This window comes from Lissotriton vulgaris, chromosome 12 (assembly GCF_964263255.1).
Source record: "Lissotriton vulgaris chromosome 12, aLisVul1.2, whole genome shotgun sequence".
Classification (NCBI taxonomy): domain Eukaryota; kingdom Metazoa; phylum Chordata; class Amphibia; order Caudata; family Salamandridae; genus Lissotriton; species Lissotriton vulgaris.
Genome location: NC_141700.1, coordinates 620,485,126 through 620,500,187, shown reverse-complemented (window position 1 = coordinate 620,500,187; position 15,062 = coordinate 620,485,126). Strand labels below are relative to the sequence as shown.

Sequence of the window (15,062 nt, the reverse complement as noted above, 5' to 3'; positions counted from 1 at the left end):
CCATTGAATCAAATTACCATATATGGACTTCAGTGGAAAACCAAAAGCTGGACATTTGTTGTCAAATATCTGCAATCCCCAAAACAGCTGCTCCTCAAAGACCGTTGCAATTAAGGATCTAAAGATGATGTAAACATTTTAATTCCAAGATTGAACATCTCTCGCTCTCTCTCTGAACCCTTATATTTACCTCTCATCCCATAAATCTCACCCAGTTTTAACTATGAGAGGAGGTTATTTGATCAGATGTGGAGTTTATAGTAGGGGATCCCTTTTCCAGTCAATTTTATCGCTAATCATACCAAGTATTCAAAGTGAACCACTCTCACAGAAAGGACTTACTGAAATTCTTTATATAATGTTCTCAAAACATAAAAGTAGCATCTGTGCTCAAACCTCCTTATATGCTAACTAGAGGAATAACACAGCAAGCCATCAGGACACTGGTCTGCTGGAGCATATCTGAAGGGTATAGCAGAAGCTTAATTCCCTTTCTACGTGGTCTTGAGGTCGGTGCCCATAAAAGTGGATGTAAAAGGGGAGCAAAATTCAAAGCACATACAGGAAACCTCGAGCATTTGACAAACATCACATTGTGTCTAACAAGTTAGGTTACAAATAAATAAACTGATGATGGTGCTGAATTGCATTTATTTTTCACTGATGGTAACAATAAATGCAAAGGTAGCTTCTACCCCTTTGTTAATAATATTGATGGAATATAAATGTCAAAATTAAGCTTCTTCCCCCGAAAGGTAACACCTACACCTTATGAACAAGGTGTCCATTCATACTGAAACACGTTGACTGGCAGGCAGCTTGCCAAAATGGGACCTTACATATGCTGTCCTCATGGAAACCAGTTCCAGAATTGTCAAAGGGATCTTTTGATTTCCTTAAAGAGGGAAGGGTTCAAAGCTGTTTCAGTGGCGCATGACAAACACAGGCAGGGAACCATGTTCCAAGTTAATATCATTACCCCTACACACACTTAAAAAGCCACACCTGAATATTATCCACGTCTTCATGGATAATGCTGTTATTTTACCTGAAAGATTAGGTTAACTTTGCAGGAAATGAATATTATAATCTTGCGTTTGTGTAGACAACACAGCTTAGTGCATTAGTGTGAAACTAATTGAAAAACATCTTAGTCAGAGGCTATCTTAGATGAGTTTGTGAAGGAGAAATCAGTAAAAGCCAGAGAGTTATTGCTTATAAAGCTCCAACATCTAAACAATCATTGTGTTAGAGAAGCTAAAAAACGGAGGCACTGGAGCTGGCCTGGCAATTTTCTTTCGGATCCATGCTCAAGAAGGAGGTTTGTGCTAAAGTAGCCCATAGAGGATTCCATTCAATTTGTGTTTATGTAGTTTTGATATTGAAGAGAAAACTGGCCTCTCAATGGCACAGCAAGGACACCAAATTGCTAATTGTGGGCTTAAATGGGCAGAGCTCTCTTCTGAATAACAGGGTGTTGGGTATACTATAATAATGATCCTACCACTGAGGAAGAATTGCTTTTTCAAAGCGTTTCGTCGACTTTGTGACAGCACTGCATTGCACCTTATATTAGCACTTGAACGTGGCACAGAAGTGTACTCTTCTGCTTTGTCACTAAGTAATCACACAGAAGTGAGGCTGAAAGTTCACACATCTCACTTTTTTTTTATCTTTTCTTTACAAACTTCTTCTTGGCTGTGTTTGGGTTCACCCGCCGTCTTCCTGCACCCAGAGCACCGTCTCGGATCTGTAGGTTGGCTGCACGGCTGTAAATATCATTTTCAGCAAAAGGAGAAACACCTGCAATGTAGTCTGGGTCGAGAGCATCAGTCTTCTGTTTGGCTTTTTTGGACAGTCTCTGCTGGGGGAAGTGCTGGTCATCAACCAGCTGCGGGTTGTGTGCATGCTTTCCACCCTTTGGGATGGGTAAGGAATACTACGAGAAAGACAGAAAGAAAAGATTGCGCATGAAGAACATGTCTTTTCATGCTGTGTGCCCCTTAAATCAATTGCATCATGCAGTGTGTACTGGAAGCAGAATGCAGTCATATTTGAACATATACTTATTTAGCAACAGTGGATCATATCTGCTTATTCCATTCAGCAAATGAGTTATGCAGATATTATGCTAGATCTATCTGAAACAGTCTCTACAGTCCTTGTGGCAGGCAACTGCTGCACAGAGTTTCAAGTCTCGCTAAGTGACCAGTAGAAATTAAATATCAGTACAACACAGCAGAGTAGTATCTAAATAACTTTTGAACAGTCTGAACCGAAATGCTACAAAAATTTAAATTAGGCACTATCTGGCGGCTCCAACATTAGGAGGGAGACCTTGAAATACAAAATTTGCAGCATGACATTTCATGCTAGTAGAACAAGTGCAATCGAGGGACTTAAGAGTCTGAATGAACCAGAAATGGGAATAAACACCCCATCCTCACCTGGAATAAGGACAAAATTGACATTAGCAAACTATGTGGACAAGAAGAGCCCACATTACACTACTCACTATGAACAGATACGCAAACTTTACTAGAACCAGACAATTTGAATCCATGTGAACCAAAATAAAGCAAATGTATCCAGTTGTTAGAGGGAATGTGAAAGAAGAAACCAATTTTGGTCAATTGGTGGCTATATCTCAATTAGATACATTTTATAGATTAAATAACTATTAAGTCAATGGTTGCACATCTGATCCTAGCCACCACATCCTAGATGAATCACAATGGTGATAAATCAAACTTAAAATAACACGTTTAGTCCATACCAATCATCAACAAGCCGATTAACAGCCCAGAACCTATGGGAGCCTAGTTTCACCATGTTAAAAATATGAAGTGACAGAAATCAAATGCTCACACCTGATCCAGCTCAGCACCCTGCACTTATCCTTCGGAATAATTTGTGTAAAATCATAATTCAAAGTCTAGACAAATATTATGGTAAATTTGTATTGTATAATAAATGGACTTATAACTGTGAATTAGCTGAATCAATAGTCTTAGCAGCTGTATTTCTGTGTTCACACAAATGCTAGAATCAGAAAGGATAATGAGTAAAACATTACAAAAGGCATTTCAGTCCAAAAACGTACCCTGAAAAAACATACAATACAATCAGGATAAAAATGATGCATTATTTCAGATAATGTTCAATACAAGAGAGATTGAAGAATGTTTGACAATATTGCACCTTTTGATTAGTTCAGGCATTTAAGCCTCTATATTAACAGTCAATATCAGTGTCCCACAGGGATAAGAAGCAGTTTAAGATACAGGATTTCAAATTCAGCAAGAGTATATTCATATGTAAATATATATGTACAGAGCATGCTCAAAGAATATTGCGTACAGAGTTCTTACACAAAAAAGGCTGGAACAAAAAGCCTGTTCGTCCAAGTAGATTGTGGCCAGTCTTTTAAAAGTTCACTTTCATACAAAGACACACACACACATTAGAATTATAAGTTGCCCTCATAAAAAGGAAAAACAGGCCATGAGAGTTGACATGTTACGCAAAATAAGTTTTGGTTTCTCTGACCTTTTGATGACAGATTCTTGGGAAAGAGTGAGATGTCATTGATTTAAGGGACTTGGTCCAAAATCCTTACTTAATTTAAACAGAGCAGAAAAATTGCTTCTTTATAAAGGGAGAAAGAACCTCGACTGAAAATTATAGGGTACAGATTTACTGAAACAAGAAGTCTGAGCAGAACACCAAATATTGCTCTAATAGATATAATAAATGATCTTGACAAACATAACTAGAATGGTTGGTGAAACCAATAAGTAGCTTATACTTTTCTCCCCCCCCCCCCACTAAACGAATGAATATCGTATTACTTGAACGTTTCAATTTTCTGAATTGTTACTTTTTAACTGTTTATATAAAATTGTGTTCGCTATTGTGTTTGCTTTGAAGTGCTCCGAAATCACAAGGGTATATTATTTCCATGTAGAAAAGAAAGGAAAAACTTTAAATAAATATCTCCCAGCCCTACTTTTCAGTGACACAGCAATGGTCAAGATCTGTATTAGTTTAGTGTGTTTAGAACAGGTTTCAGATTACAGATTTTCAAACAGGAAACAAGCTTGTCTCTAAGGGACCATGACACACAAGCTACCCAAAAGATCAAGGGCCTTATTACGAGTTTGGCAGTCCTCCTGCAGCACCGTCACTGCTGCGCTTGCAGGAGAATCGCCAGGCCAGCGGTGCACCCGCTCGCCGGATTTTTAGTTTAATCCAGCGGTGCTGCAGCGGTTTCATGGCAGCGGCTGTATTAGGCTCAAAGTGGAGCCTTAACAGTAGACCACCGTCATGACCGCGCCTGCAGCACATTCCTGCAACTGTGTGGCATGCACCATGTCGTGCATGCCACACCATGCAGGAACAGGGGTGCAATTCCACGGTGGCACAACATATATTGCCACCCTCCTGCATGCATCCCCGGTCCCAGAAAAGGCAGGGTGCTATGTTAGGGCCCCAATAGTTGAATCCCCGCTATATTTTTCATGGCGAGCTCACCGTCATGGAATGGGTGGTGGATAGGCAACTCTGAATATGCTCAGCAGTGCCGCAGCAGCACCGCCAGAATATTCCTGCCCCTTACTGCTGCACCACCACCACGGGATCCTGGATCCTGGTGGACGTGGCTGTCCTGTGGTGGTCCGACCGCCACACTTGAAATACTGCGGACGGACTCACAGTGGTGGTGGTCGGACCGCCACTGCGAGTACGGCAGTCCTAGGACCACCGTACTCGAAATAAGGCCCTAAAAAAAATACCAAAGGCCATCTTTTTATAAAGAATCAACGATTATCCCTCAAGCCATTTATCGGATTTAAAATGTGTGAGTGGTTGTGTATGTATTTATGTCACTAAAATAAAATATTTCAATTGCTCTGATCGGCACTGATGTGGGGAATTAATGTGCATCCAACTAAACCATTATAGTTGCAGTCTTCAATTCTGCTTTGTAATTTGCCGTGGATTATTACCAGAACCCCAGGGAACAGTTTTCTTCACATAGCCTATATTGCTTTCAAATTAATGCCTTCTATCTAGATCGAGCCTTCCCATAAGAAATATTTAACCTGCCATCTGTAATTTCATAGTAGGCATTCAATCAGGAATTTAACCTGTCCCTCAAAAAAAAAAAAAAAAAAAAAAACACCAGTTAACATAACCATTATTTAAAAAATTGTCATAATTTAAAACCATGCACTGTAAGACCCTATGGAACTGCATCTTACCTGTAACAAAAAAACGTACATCATTCTGCAACACACTGAACAGCTGAAACACACGTTCCACAGGTTGTTTGACCGGCACCGGACACTCAAGTACAACCAAATCCCAAGATTCATTATAAAAATAAATGGTGGAAAGCAGAAGTTTTCTTTAAACCGTAACAATGGTACAAGCTACAGCTTTATCATTTTGTGTATAGTTGTGTTGAAGCAGTGTATTTATTTTAAGGCTGAGGATCTCTCAGAGGAAAATGTCTTTTAGAGTTGGAATTCTTAAATGGCACATACATTTTAATAGTTTTCTGAAAGGATACATTGTTTTTCTTTCCAAACCCAAACTGAACAAAAGTACTGCAAATTTGATCTGCTAAGTTTTCACCATTAAATAAAGTAATTTTCATTTGGAGGAGTTGAGTATGTGATTATGTGCCCTAACACAGGAGATTCCACAACTGCCCTGTTAGTGTGGAGCAAAAGATTGTTACATACCTCCAGTAAAGCTGTTTCTGATGGAAACTCGATCTGATCTTCCAGGAGATTTCTCAAGTTTTCAATACTTTCTGGGGCCCAGCTGAATACAGAAATTCACGGCAATATATTTTAATATCTTCCAGTGCCACAAGGTGCTTCATGCCAGGGCACCATACCGACCAAGACATGATGTGGCCTCTATCTGAAAACATCTTCCATTGTGGCATCACAGTTGCACAAACTTTTGGCACCAAGAAATAACGTAATAACAGCCACCAAGGAAAATTGACAGACAAAACCAAATGAAAAAGTAACACCTCAGGGATCCTTTTTAGAAACCCAAAATAAAACTCAAAACTGAGAGGATGGCAGAGCGTGAGTAAGCTACGGGGAAGTATTAACAAGAAAAGGTGGCATAGAGGTAAGTAACTTGTTCTTTAGTTGGATGCTTCTTCCCATTTATTCCTCCCATTTTCAAAGAAGCCCTAGACCAACCATCCAAGAAATGGGTCTTATGGAAAATATCAGACCAGAAAGAATGGGCTATGAGAGGGTAAAAATATGTATCAAAAGAGCACAAGAACAAAGTAAACAGACAGGACGCAAGCAGCGCTTATTTGTATCTGCGCTTTTTTGGACCCATTTGTTTTGTGGGGAGGTCGTCCGTGCATCAATTTTGCAATGAGAGAGGCACTTCAGACCAAAATTAGATTTGAGTTTCATGTAATTTTTGTGTAATTTTTCCTGAGATTTCACATAATTACACAAAAGGAAAAAATGTGGATTTTGCACATCACTACTGTAGATATGGTGGTATAGAAGGTGGAATATCCAACAAGCATTTGCAATGCAATAGGTCTCGCATTAGGAAAGTCTGAGCTATTGGTATTGTAAATGACAATTTTTGTATTTATGTGTTGGTTTTGAAAATAGCGAAATTAATAGCTTTGTCATTTACAATGCCAAGTTATAACTTTCGCAAATGTGACACCTATAGCATTTGTAATGCAATATGTGTTGTATTTACGTAACTTAGATGTATTGATATTACAAATAACAATGGCTTTTAATTGTTTTAAAATAATTCATACTTAAATAAAAGTTATTGTAATTTATAATGGCAATACCTTAAACTTTTGTAAATAACTTTTGTGAAGATTATGTTCAGTGTATTTTATTGTGATGAAAATCCAAGAACAGAAGTGAAATATTAACTTTTTTTGTGACACTTGTAATAAAGCTTGAAACATTGAGAGAACATATTTGAACCAGTTGTTGTTGAATGGTTGCACAGATTGATGCTGTGGTGGCGCTGAGTGATGTGGTGGCGCTGAGTGATGTGGTGGCAACGAGTGATGCTGTGGCGTTCAGTGATGCTGTGGTAGCGCATAGTGATGTAGTGGTGCCCCTGAGTGATGCTGTGGTGGTGCTGAGTGATGCTGTGGTGATGCGATAAAGTGAGTGCGATAGATAGAGGGAGGGCGATAGATAGAGTGAGGGCGATAGATAGATAAAATGAGGGCGATAGATAGATAGTGTAACTATGTGGCACTGAGTGGTATTTGGAGTGTATGTTGCATTGAGTGCAGTGTAATTATGTGGCGTGTAACTATGTGGCACTGAGTGGTATTTGGAGTGTATGTTGCATTGAGTGCAGTGTAATAATGTGGCGTGTAACTATGTGGCACTGAGTGGTATTTGGAGTGTATGTTGCATTGAGTGTAGTGTAATTATGTGGCGGATAATTATGTGGCACTGAGTGGTATTTGGAGCGTATGTTGCGTTGAGTGCAGTGTAGTTATGTAGCAAATAATAATGTGGCACTGAATGGTATTATGAGGAGTTTATGTTGTATTCAGTAGAGTGTAATTGTGTGGCGTGTAATTATGTGGCACTGAGTGGTATTGTTTGGAGTGTATGTTGCATTGTAATTATGTAGCATATAATTATGTGGCACTGAGTGGCATTGTGTGGAGTGTGTGTTGCATTCAGTAAAGTGTAATTATGTAGTGTGTAATTATGTGGCACTGACTGGTATTTGGAGTGTATGTTGCGTTGAGCGCAGTGTAATTATGTAGCATATTATTATGTGGCACTGAGTGGTATCGTGTTGAGTGTATGTTGGATTCAGTAGAGTGTAATTGTGTGGCATGTAATTATGTGGCACTGAGAGAGATGCAAAGCCACCGTTAAAATTTCCTAGGAATAGATCCCAGCCGCTGGATTGCACAGTTCAGAGGACTGATATTTGATGGCCTGCTCGTTCTAGTGCTCGTCTGCTCTCTGGGTCAAGGAGGTGAGAATGGCACCCATGTGAACGATTTCTGATCCTTCTCTTAATCCGCACCTATAACCCTCACATCTGAGGTCAGCTGCTGTCAGGTGAACTCATTCTCCACAGCTGCTGAAATAGATTTCTTCACTCTGCCTCAATGCCTAAATGTTTTTTTATATTTTAATCTGGAAAGTCGCAATAGAAGAGCACCTGTCGGATAGAGGCTGTGAAATTGAGCTTTTGGCACCCACGCGTTTTGGAGATGGTTTTGGGCCCACACAGCTGCCTTTTCCTGTGTTACAATGAGCTCACTTTTACTGAACAGCATTAGCAGAAAAAAGTTCCACCCTCAGTGTGATGAAGTAGGCGGAGCAGCATTAAAAAAACAGCTTGCTTTGGCTAGACTTCCTGATGCTTACAATGTTATGAAGCATAATGTAGTTGATGAACAATTGATTAACTGCCTACACCGCTGAGGCTTATGAAAGGCTCTGTCTTAGCGAGCAAACCTTTATTTGCATATAAATATTGTACTTTAACACAAATGTAGATTAGCCAGAAGGAAGGGTCCCAGGTAAAAGAAATATTCAGTACTTTTATAGCACAATCACTCACACGCAGTCTGTGAAATCGAACAGCACAGGTTAAAATGTCCCAGTTAATTTGATCCACGTCACCTATCTACTTACATGTACAATATTTGAATAAACAGATGCATGATTACAGTAGCATAGTAGTTTATTTGTGGTGCTGCATTACAAATCACAGTCAGTATGGAGTATTTTATTGGTGTTTGTTGTTAAAATTAGACACGATATTAGAATTAGTTACTGAAGTACTATAGGTTCTGCCGGGCCCGTGCTTGCAATGGTCTGAAACTGGCAAGAATATAATTGTCGTTCAGCCATAGACTTTAACAGAAAGTCATGCGTCACTCATGATGGCAGAGTTTCCATTTGAAATCAACAAATTAATCCAAGACAGGTGATGGACTCTGAGGGGCTCTACTGAAGACTGCCTTTAAAGGTTAAACATCACAAACAACATGACTTTGGCAACCCTCCTTTCCTAAATCGTAGTCTAATCTCTTGGACAACGACCATTAATCATTAAAAGCTTCAGCAAGATGGACCATCTGAGAACTCTTAAAGGCTTGTCATGTAAGCTCCTGATCGCGTCTGTATACGTTTCCGCTCACTGACTTACCAGCAACTTAAACAATGAACACTAGCAATGACGTCCATCTGCAGCCAGCTGTCCAGGTGTCCACATCTATCACAGTGGACTTTTCATTGCGAAGAACGCAATGAACATCAGGACACATCACTGGGCAACTCACTCTCCAAAGAGAGTTATCCCCTACACTTGCTTACACCCATCCCTCCTCCACGGCGCCCAGCTAAATAAAAGGGAGCAGAGTGCGCGTGACCTTACTGGAGTTCAATACTATATACATAAAGTCTGTCACTAGCGCCGCATGGCTGGCACCACAGAAAACTCTAATCGTCTAAATGGGTTGAATTTTGTGTTTCTGCAAAGAAAAACGCAATGATGACATCCAGCGACATGGGAATAGAGAGAGGCTTTAGATTTACGGCCGATACAAAGGCTGGGCAATTTGCTATAAGGATCCTTGAAGAGTGCACAGTCACAATCCCTTCCTCGTATTCCATTACTGCATGGGCCCTGAAGCCAGTCACAACATTCCACCGAAAACCCAATAACTTCCGCAGAAAAAGAAATGTTGCATCAAGCACAAAACTCACCATGGTTCCGGAATTACTCTAATCCTGAGATACTCTAATGACAGAGTTCAACCGGCCAAAAACACACAGGTACTCAGACACAAAAAAAATCATGGCCGTCGCAAGCGCATGCGTACACAAGCTCGAATGCACGTAGATTTGGCTCGGAAAGGGAAAGCAACAAGCACTCGCAATCGATATTGTAAACAAGCGGGCGGGGAGAGAAACTGAAAGCGCATGGCACAATAGCTGCTCGTGCACACACGCTTATCTACTGAGCATGCGTGCTGCCAACCTTGCCTGGAACATGGCAGTGTCCAGGGCTCCTGTGAGCTGAGGGAGCCCCGCCTGCTGAAGCCCGCAGAGAGAAGTCCTATGGAAGCCCACCCCGCACGGTAAGTGGGGCATGCTGTATGTGTGAAGTGCGTAGCATGCTGTATGTGTGGAAGTGGGGCATGGTGTGTGTGTGTGTGTGTGTGTAAGGAGAGGGTGAGGGAACTGTACATTTAGTATTGTTTGCGAAAACACGAAGCACCTAAGACGCCAGCGAGTCGACCACCCAAGTTATTCAAAAGCTGTAACACTTGTGGTGAACAACAGAGCAGGGAACCAATTAACACAGCATGATGCTTGGCGCAAGTTTAACATATGCTCTTTTTGTAAATACTGGATGCTAACGCGTCTTTATGAGCGTGCTTGCGAGTGAAGTATGTGGTAAAAGAAGGCTAACACCTAATGTAAATGCGACTTTATAAAGGTGACGAGCGCCAGTAAGACGGGCGCCGAAGCCCAATTGTTGATTGCATACTGGACGCTAACGCATGTTTATAACTGCTTGCAAATGAAGTATGTGATAGAATAAGCCAGCACTTAAGTATTTAAACTTGAAATGCTAACATCTAACGTAAATGCGACTTACACCAGTAACACGGGCGCCGAATCACAATTGCCGATTGTCTGAAACAAAACAGAAAAGTAATTAACATGAACTATAGCCTAGCACGTCTTCGGAAGAACGCCCACAAAAATTGCCTGTAGCACAGCGACGGCGCCGAGCAGCAGCTGTACACGTGATGCAAGCCCGCCAGCAGAAGCGCGTCCAAGGTGAAATCGCAGAGGTAAAGCGCCTAACCATCCCCTGTCCTCCATTCCCGGCAAACCAACAACAATAGGTCTTTCGCTGGACGGAGCGCTACGCGCTGCTAACACCAGCGAGACCTAAAAAGGGAAGAGCATCCTTCCATAGAGGACAAACTAAAGAACTTTGCAATAGGGGCCATTTGAGGGGGAGATGGGTTGGGGGGCATGACTGGTGCTGCTGGTTTTTGGCCAGCCTAACTACACTCCTGACTAAAAATATGTTGTAGGGTTGGAAAGTCTGCCCTTGTGGAGACATTAATGTTCCGGAGTACCCACAAAACTTACAAGTAGGAGAAGCCAAGCCCAGACACCTCATCGTAACCCTGCTTTGTTTAAAGCACTCCACAGGGACCAGTCTTTTTTCTGAATACCAGTGCCTGCCAAAGGACAAATCCATCAGGTTGGTTTGCACACAGTGGTAAAAGCCAGAGGAGAGCATGCAGGCATAAAAAAAGAACACCCGACAGTAGACACAGATCAGATGATCAGATGTTAAGAACGTGTATTTGAGTATTTGCTTGGCTAGGGCCTGAATAAGTAGAGTCTTTGGGAGTAAGTAGAGAATGTATCCACCAAATTCATTCAGAGTGCACCCCTGGCATTTCAGGGCATAAACCACATTGATGCAGCAGCCTTTCTCTTAGCGTGCTGGGTGTAGGTGACTGCGTCCATTATCATATTCTACAGAAAATCCTTGAGCACAGCGCAGGTCTCCTCACAGATTAGGCCAGGGATGTGCTTGACTCTCCACGGCGCGCTAGGTGGTGAATGGCAGGCTTGGGGACGCCCTAGATGCTGTCCCGAAGCACCTTCCTGTGCCTCTTGGCACCCCCTTAGCTGAGGCACTTTTCTCCTTTGCTGCATCCAGACACAGACTTCTCTCGCTCAAAACAGAATCAATAACTTGCCGTCCTTAACTAATTGGCCTTTGAATGTGCTCAGGTAATTTACTCATGGCACAGGAAGGCATTTCGCAAAAGATGCGTACAATGTGCTGGTAACTAACTAGTATTAGCCCTGTGGAGGAAGAGACTGCTGGAAGCAGAAGCATTGGCACTTGTGGTGCATAAATACTTCAGATCTCGATATGGAGTAGTTGTGGAGAAAGCACTGGGGTTTGGTTCGAAGAAGTTGCACTTGCCCCACCGATATTTCTGGTGACTGCAGCGCCAAGAGCAAATAAGGGTCAGCAGAGTATGTGTATTCAATCTAGCTACTTGCTTGCTAATCTTTGGCCTGGAAAAGGCCTGCTCACAGGACACAGCAACACAACCTAGTAATGCCTCATTAAAGAGCAAGAATTGCTTGAAGCAGCTGCCTTAACCTAAAAGTTACCAATCAATAAATTAGCCACGATCTCGAAGGTAATAATGACGATTAGAACAGCTTTTCTACCTTCCTAACAACTGACCGGAAGGAGCGGACTTCTGAGATAGGCATCACTGGGTCTCCATCTCTTGTGAAGTACCCATGTCACTGGCATTCTGTGGATCCATTAGCAACAACGCATCAAAGACATTTATACAAATTTCTCCCACTGGAATCCTCAAGGTGTCAGATTTTGGAGGCGGTACAAAAGGGGGTGGTGATGGACGGAGCATCTGAATCAATCAAACACTCACACCCAGTCAAAAGATTCAAGCAAGCCGGGCTGAAGACGGCTGGAATGCCAGAAACCGGTCCTCTGAAGCTTGTTTCCGGTCCAGGGAAGACATGGCTTGGCAGTTCGGGCTGGGCTGTTCCCATGAGGCACAGGGTCAGACTGATTTGAATATAGCCATGTCTGAACTGGGGTGGCAGAGTGGGCTAAAGAACGGTGATGGATCAAACCCAGATCTTTTGACTGGGTGTGAGTGTTTGATTGATTCAGATGCTCCGTCCATCACCACCCCCTTTTGTACAGATTTGGGAGGCGGCACCACTGCAGCAGCTCCGCTTTACATGTGGTCAATTGGCACCAGAGGCATCTCTGTCAGAAGTGACATAGTTAGAGGCCGGTCCAGAGTTTTGCAGGGAGTTGAATGGAAGCCCAAAGAATGGAGGGCAACATATAGTGATCAAATATGGTCTGCCTGAAGGCTGGCAGCCCTGAAGCAAAACCTGACAGCAGAGAGAATTCCAGGAACACTTTTTAAAAACCCAGAACTGGTTTAGAGGAAGAGGAAGATTCCTGTCTCTGAACAGTAATTTCAAACCTGACCTATTCTGCAAACAGGACCTTTTCTTAGAAGAAGACAGAGGACAAAAACGTCTTGTATTTGTAATGGTGGCAGGAAACTTTCAAGGCGAGCTCTATTATGGAGATTTACCTAAGGCCAGCAGCGGAAAGTGCACAGTGCACAATGATGGGCCTCAGCCAGTCTCAGCGTGGCACACCATTGCCTGATCGCCTTCAGGGCACATTTACTGCAAGTTAAGAGGGCCTGGTTAAAGGCCCAAGCACCACATTGAGATTTCAGGGGGATCAGAGATGCATATCGGATTCCACAGGGGTTACAGGGATTAAACTTTAACATTCTTAAAACAATGTTCAAACAATAGAATAATTATGGCACAATCCCAAACCCAGGATGGGGCAGAACTGTGAATTGGCTACATGGCGACGCTGGAAGATACTGCTGTAAAGTTTTCTGTAATCAGTCTTGCCCTTAATATTCAAAAGGTGAGAGGTTTGCAGGTATTCTTAGCCATCAGAAAGACTTTACGAATAATGACCTACCACTGTCTAACAGGCAAATTGTTTAAGTCAGTAACACAGCAGTATTAATAGCATTTTCCCAAATTATGGATTTCCATAAACCTTTTTATATTGCTGTTTTAGCACTACTTATCACAAATCAACAAATATAAACTCAACTTTAACTGATGTCATTTCAGATGGAACAAGTCTTTACTTTATTATATCTCCTGAGATTTCAACATATGGCCTACAGGCGCTCAGAGATTCTTGCAGAACGTGGTTAACCTTAGGAGCTATCTTAGGGTTAAAAGGATGTTTTCTTGCAGAGTCGTTTCTGGTATAGCTTAAAATGGTCTTCCTATAGACTGATGAGTCTGTCTGTTCATCCTCTTGGGGTGGTGAGGGGAGGCAAAGCTCAAACCCACCAAGTTTAACCCCATAACCCATTGTCTCACTTTCTGCTCCAAGCATAGACTGTCTCCTTTCCCTCACCAAGCTGCAAGCTGCGCCTTGCGTCACACGCTCCAGTACAAACTGTAGACGGTCTGTCTCCTCTTCTATTCCAGATGCAGGCTTTCAACTTTTTCCCTGAGATTGCTGGGGACTAAAACTCGTTTCGTCTATACTCGAAATTGCATCTCTTGGTTCTTTTCCCAGTTTTAGACTGTCTCTCCTAGAACACTATCCAACACAGATAGGCTTTCAGAATCCCTCTCCTGCTTTTATACCGTTTCTCCAAGTTCCTGTCCTATATTTGTTCTTCCAATTTCAGATATGGTTGCCATTTTCTTGTCACAGCTTCAAGCTGCTTTTGTAAGTCCCTACCTCCTGCCAGTTTCCCAATTTCCAACTGCCTTCCAAGCGGTGTCCTAGAAGTGCAGTAGTATTAGTTTAGACATGCTCTATCTGTTCCTTTCTCAGTTTCAAGCTCTCTCTCCCAGAACCTCTCATTTTCAGACATACTGCCTCTTGCAGTGAGTCTCTAAATTCCGGACTCTCTTTCAGTTCCCGTCTCATTTCAATTCAGAGTATCACTCTCCTATGCTTATTCTGGTTCAGACTCTCTGGCCGATCTTCCCGTTTTAGTTTGTCCCATTCACGTAGCCCAAATAATCATCATAACTTCCTGGTATTAAAATATCACAAAGTAACTGAGTAAATTGCATGCAATTCTTTCTTGAGAGCATATGACTAATCACAGAAACCTACGATAACCACTACAGTAACTGCTAACCTTGGGTTCTGGAGTAGTGTGCTACTCACCGTGAGGCGCATCAATGCTTCACAAGTTATTTGTCTAAATTGGTCTTGAATTTATTCTTGAATGTGTGTCTCATTTATTGCCTCTGCATACAACAAATGCTTAGAACTACCCTCTGACAAGCTTAAACTGCTCGCCCACACTACCACAAAAAGAGAGCATTTAGTGTTATCATTTTTGCCTTTGTAAACTAATAAGGGTTGCCTGGACTCTTTACACAGTGTACCTCGTT

The 15,062-nt window shown here is 42.0% G+C and overlaps 1 protein-coding gene across 1 annotated transcript in view; it reads right to left on the bottom strand.

Annotated features, from left to right (window-relative positions):
- Positions 1-634: 634 nt before the first annotated feature.
- The window catches only part of NOB1 (NIN1 (RPN12) binding protein 1 homolog), a 58,342-nt gene continuing 43,914 nt past the window's right edge, over positions 635-15,062 (bottom strand). Inside the window, exon 9 of the mRNA XM_086945609.1 lies at positions 635-1,939. Within this exon, the coding sequence (XP_086801735.1) occupies positions 1,670-1,939 (270 nt within the window). The 3' untranslated portion in view covers positions 635-1,669. The remainder of the gene's footprint in view (positions 1,940-15,062) is intronic.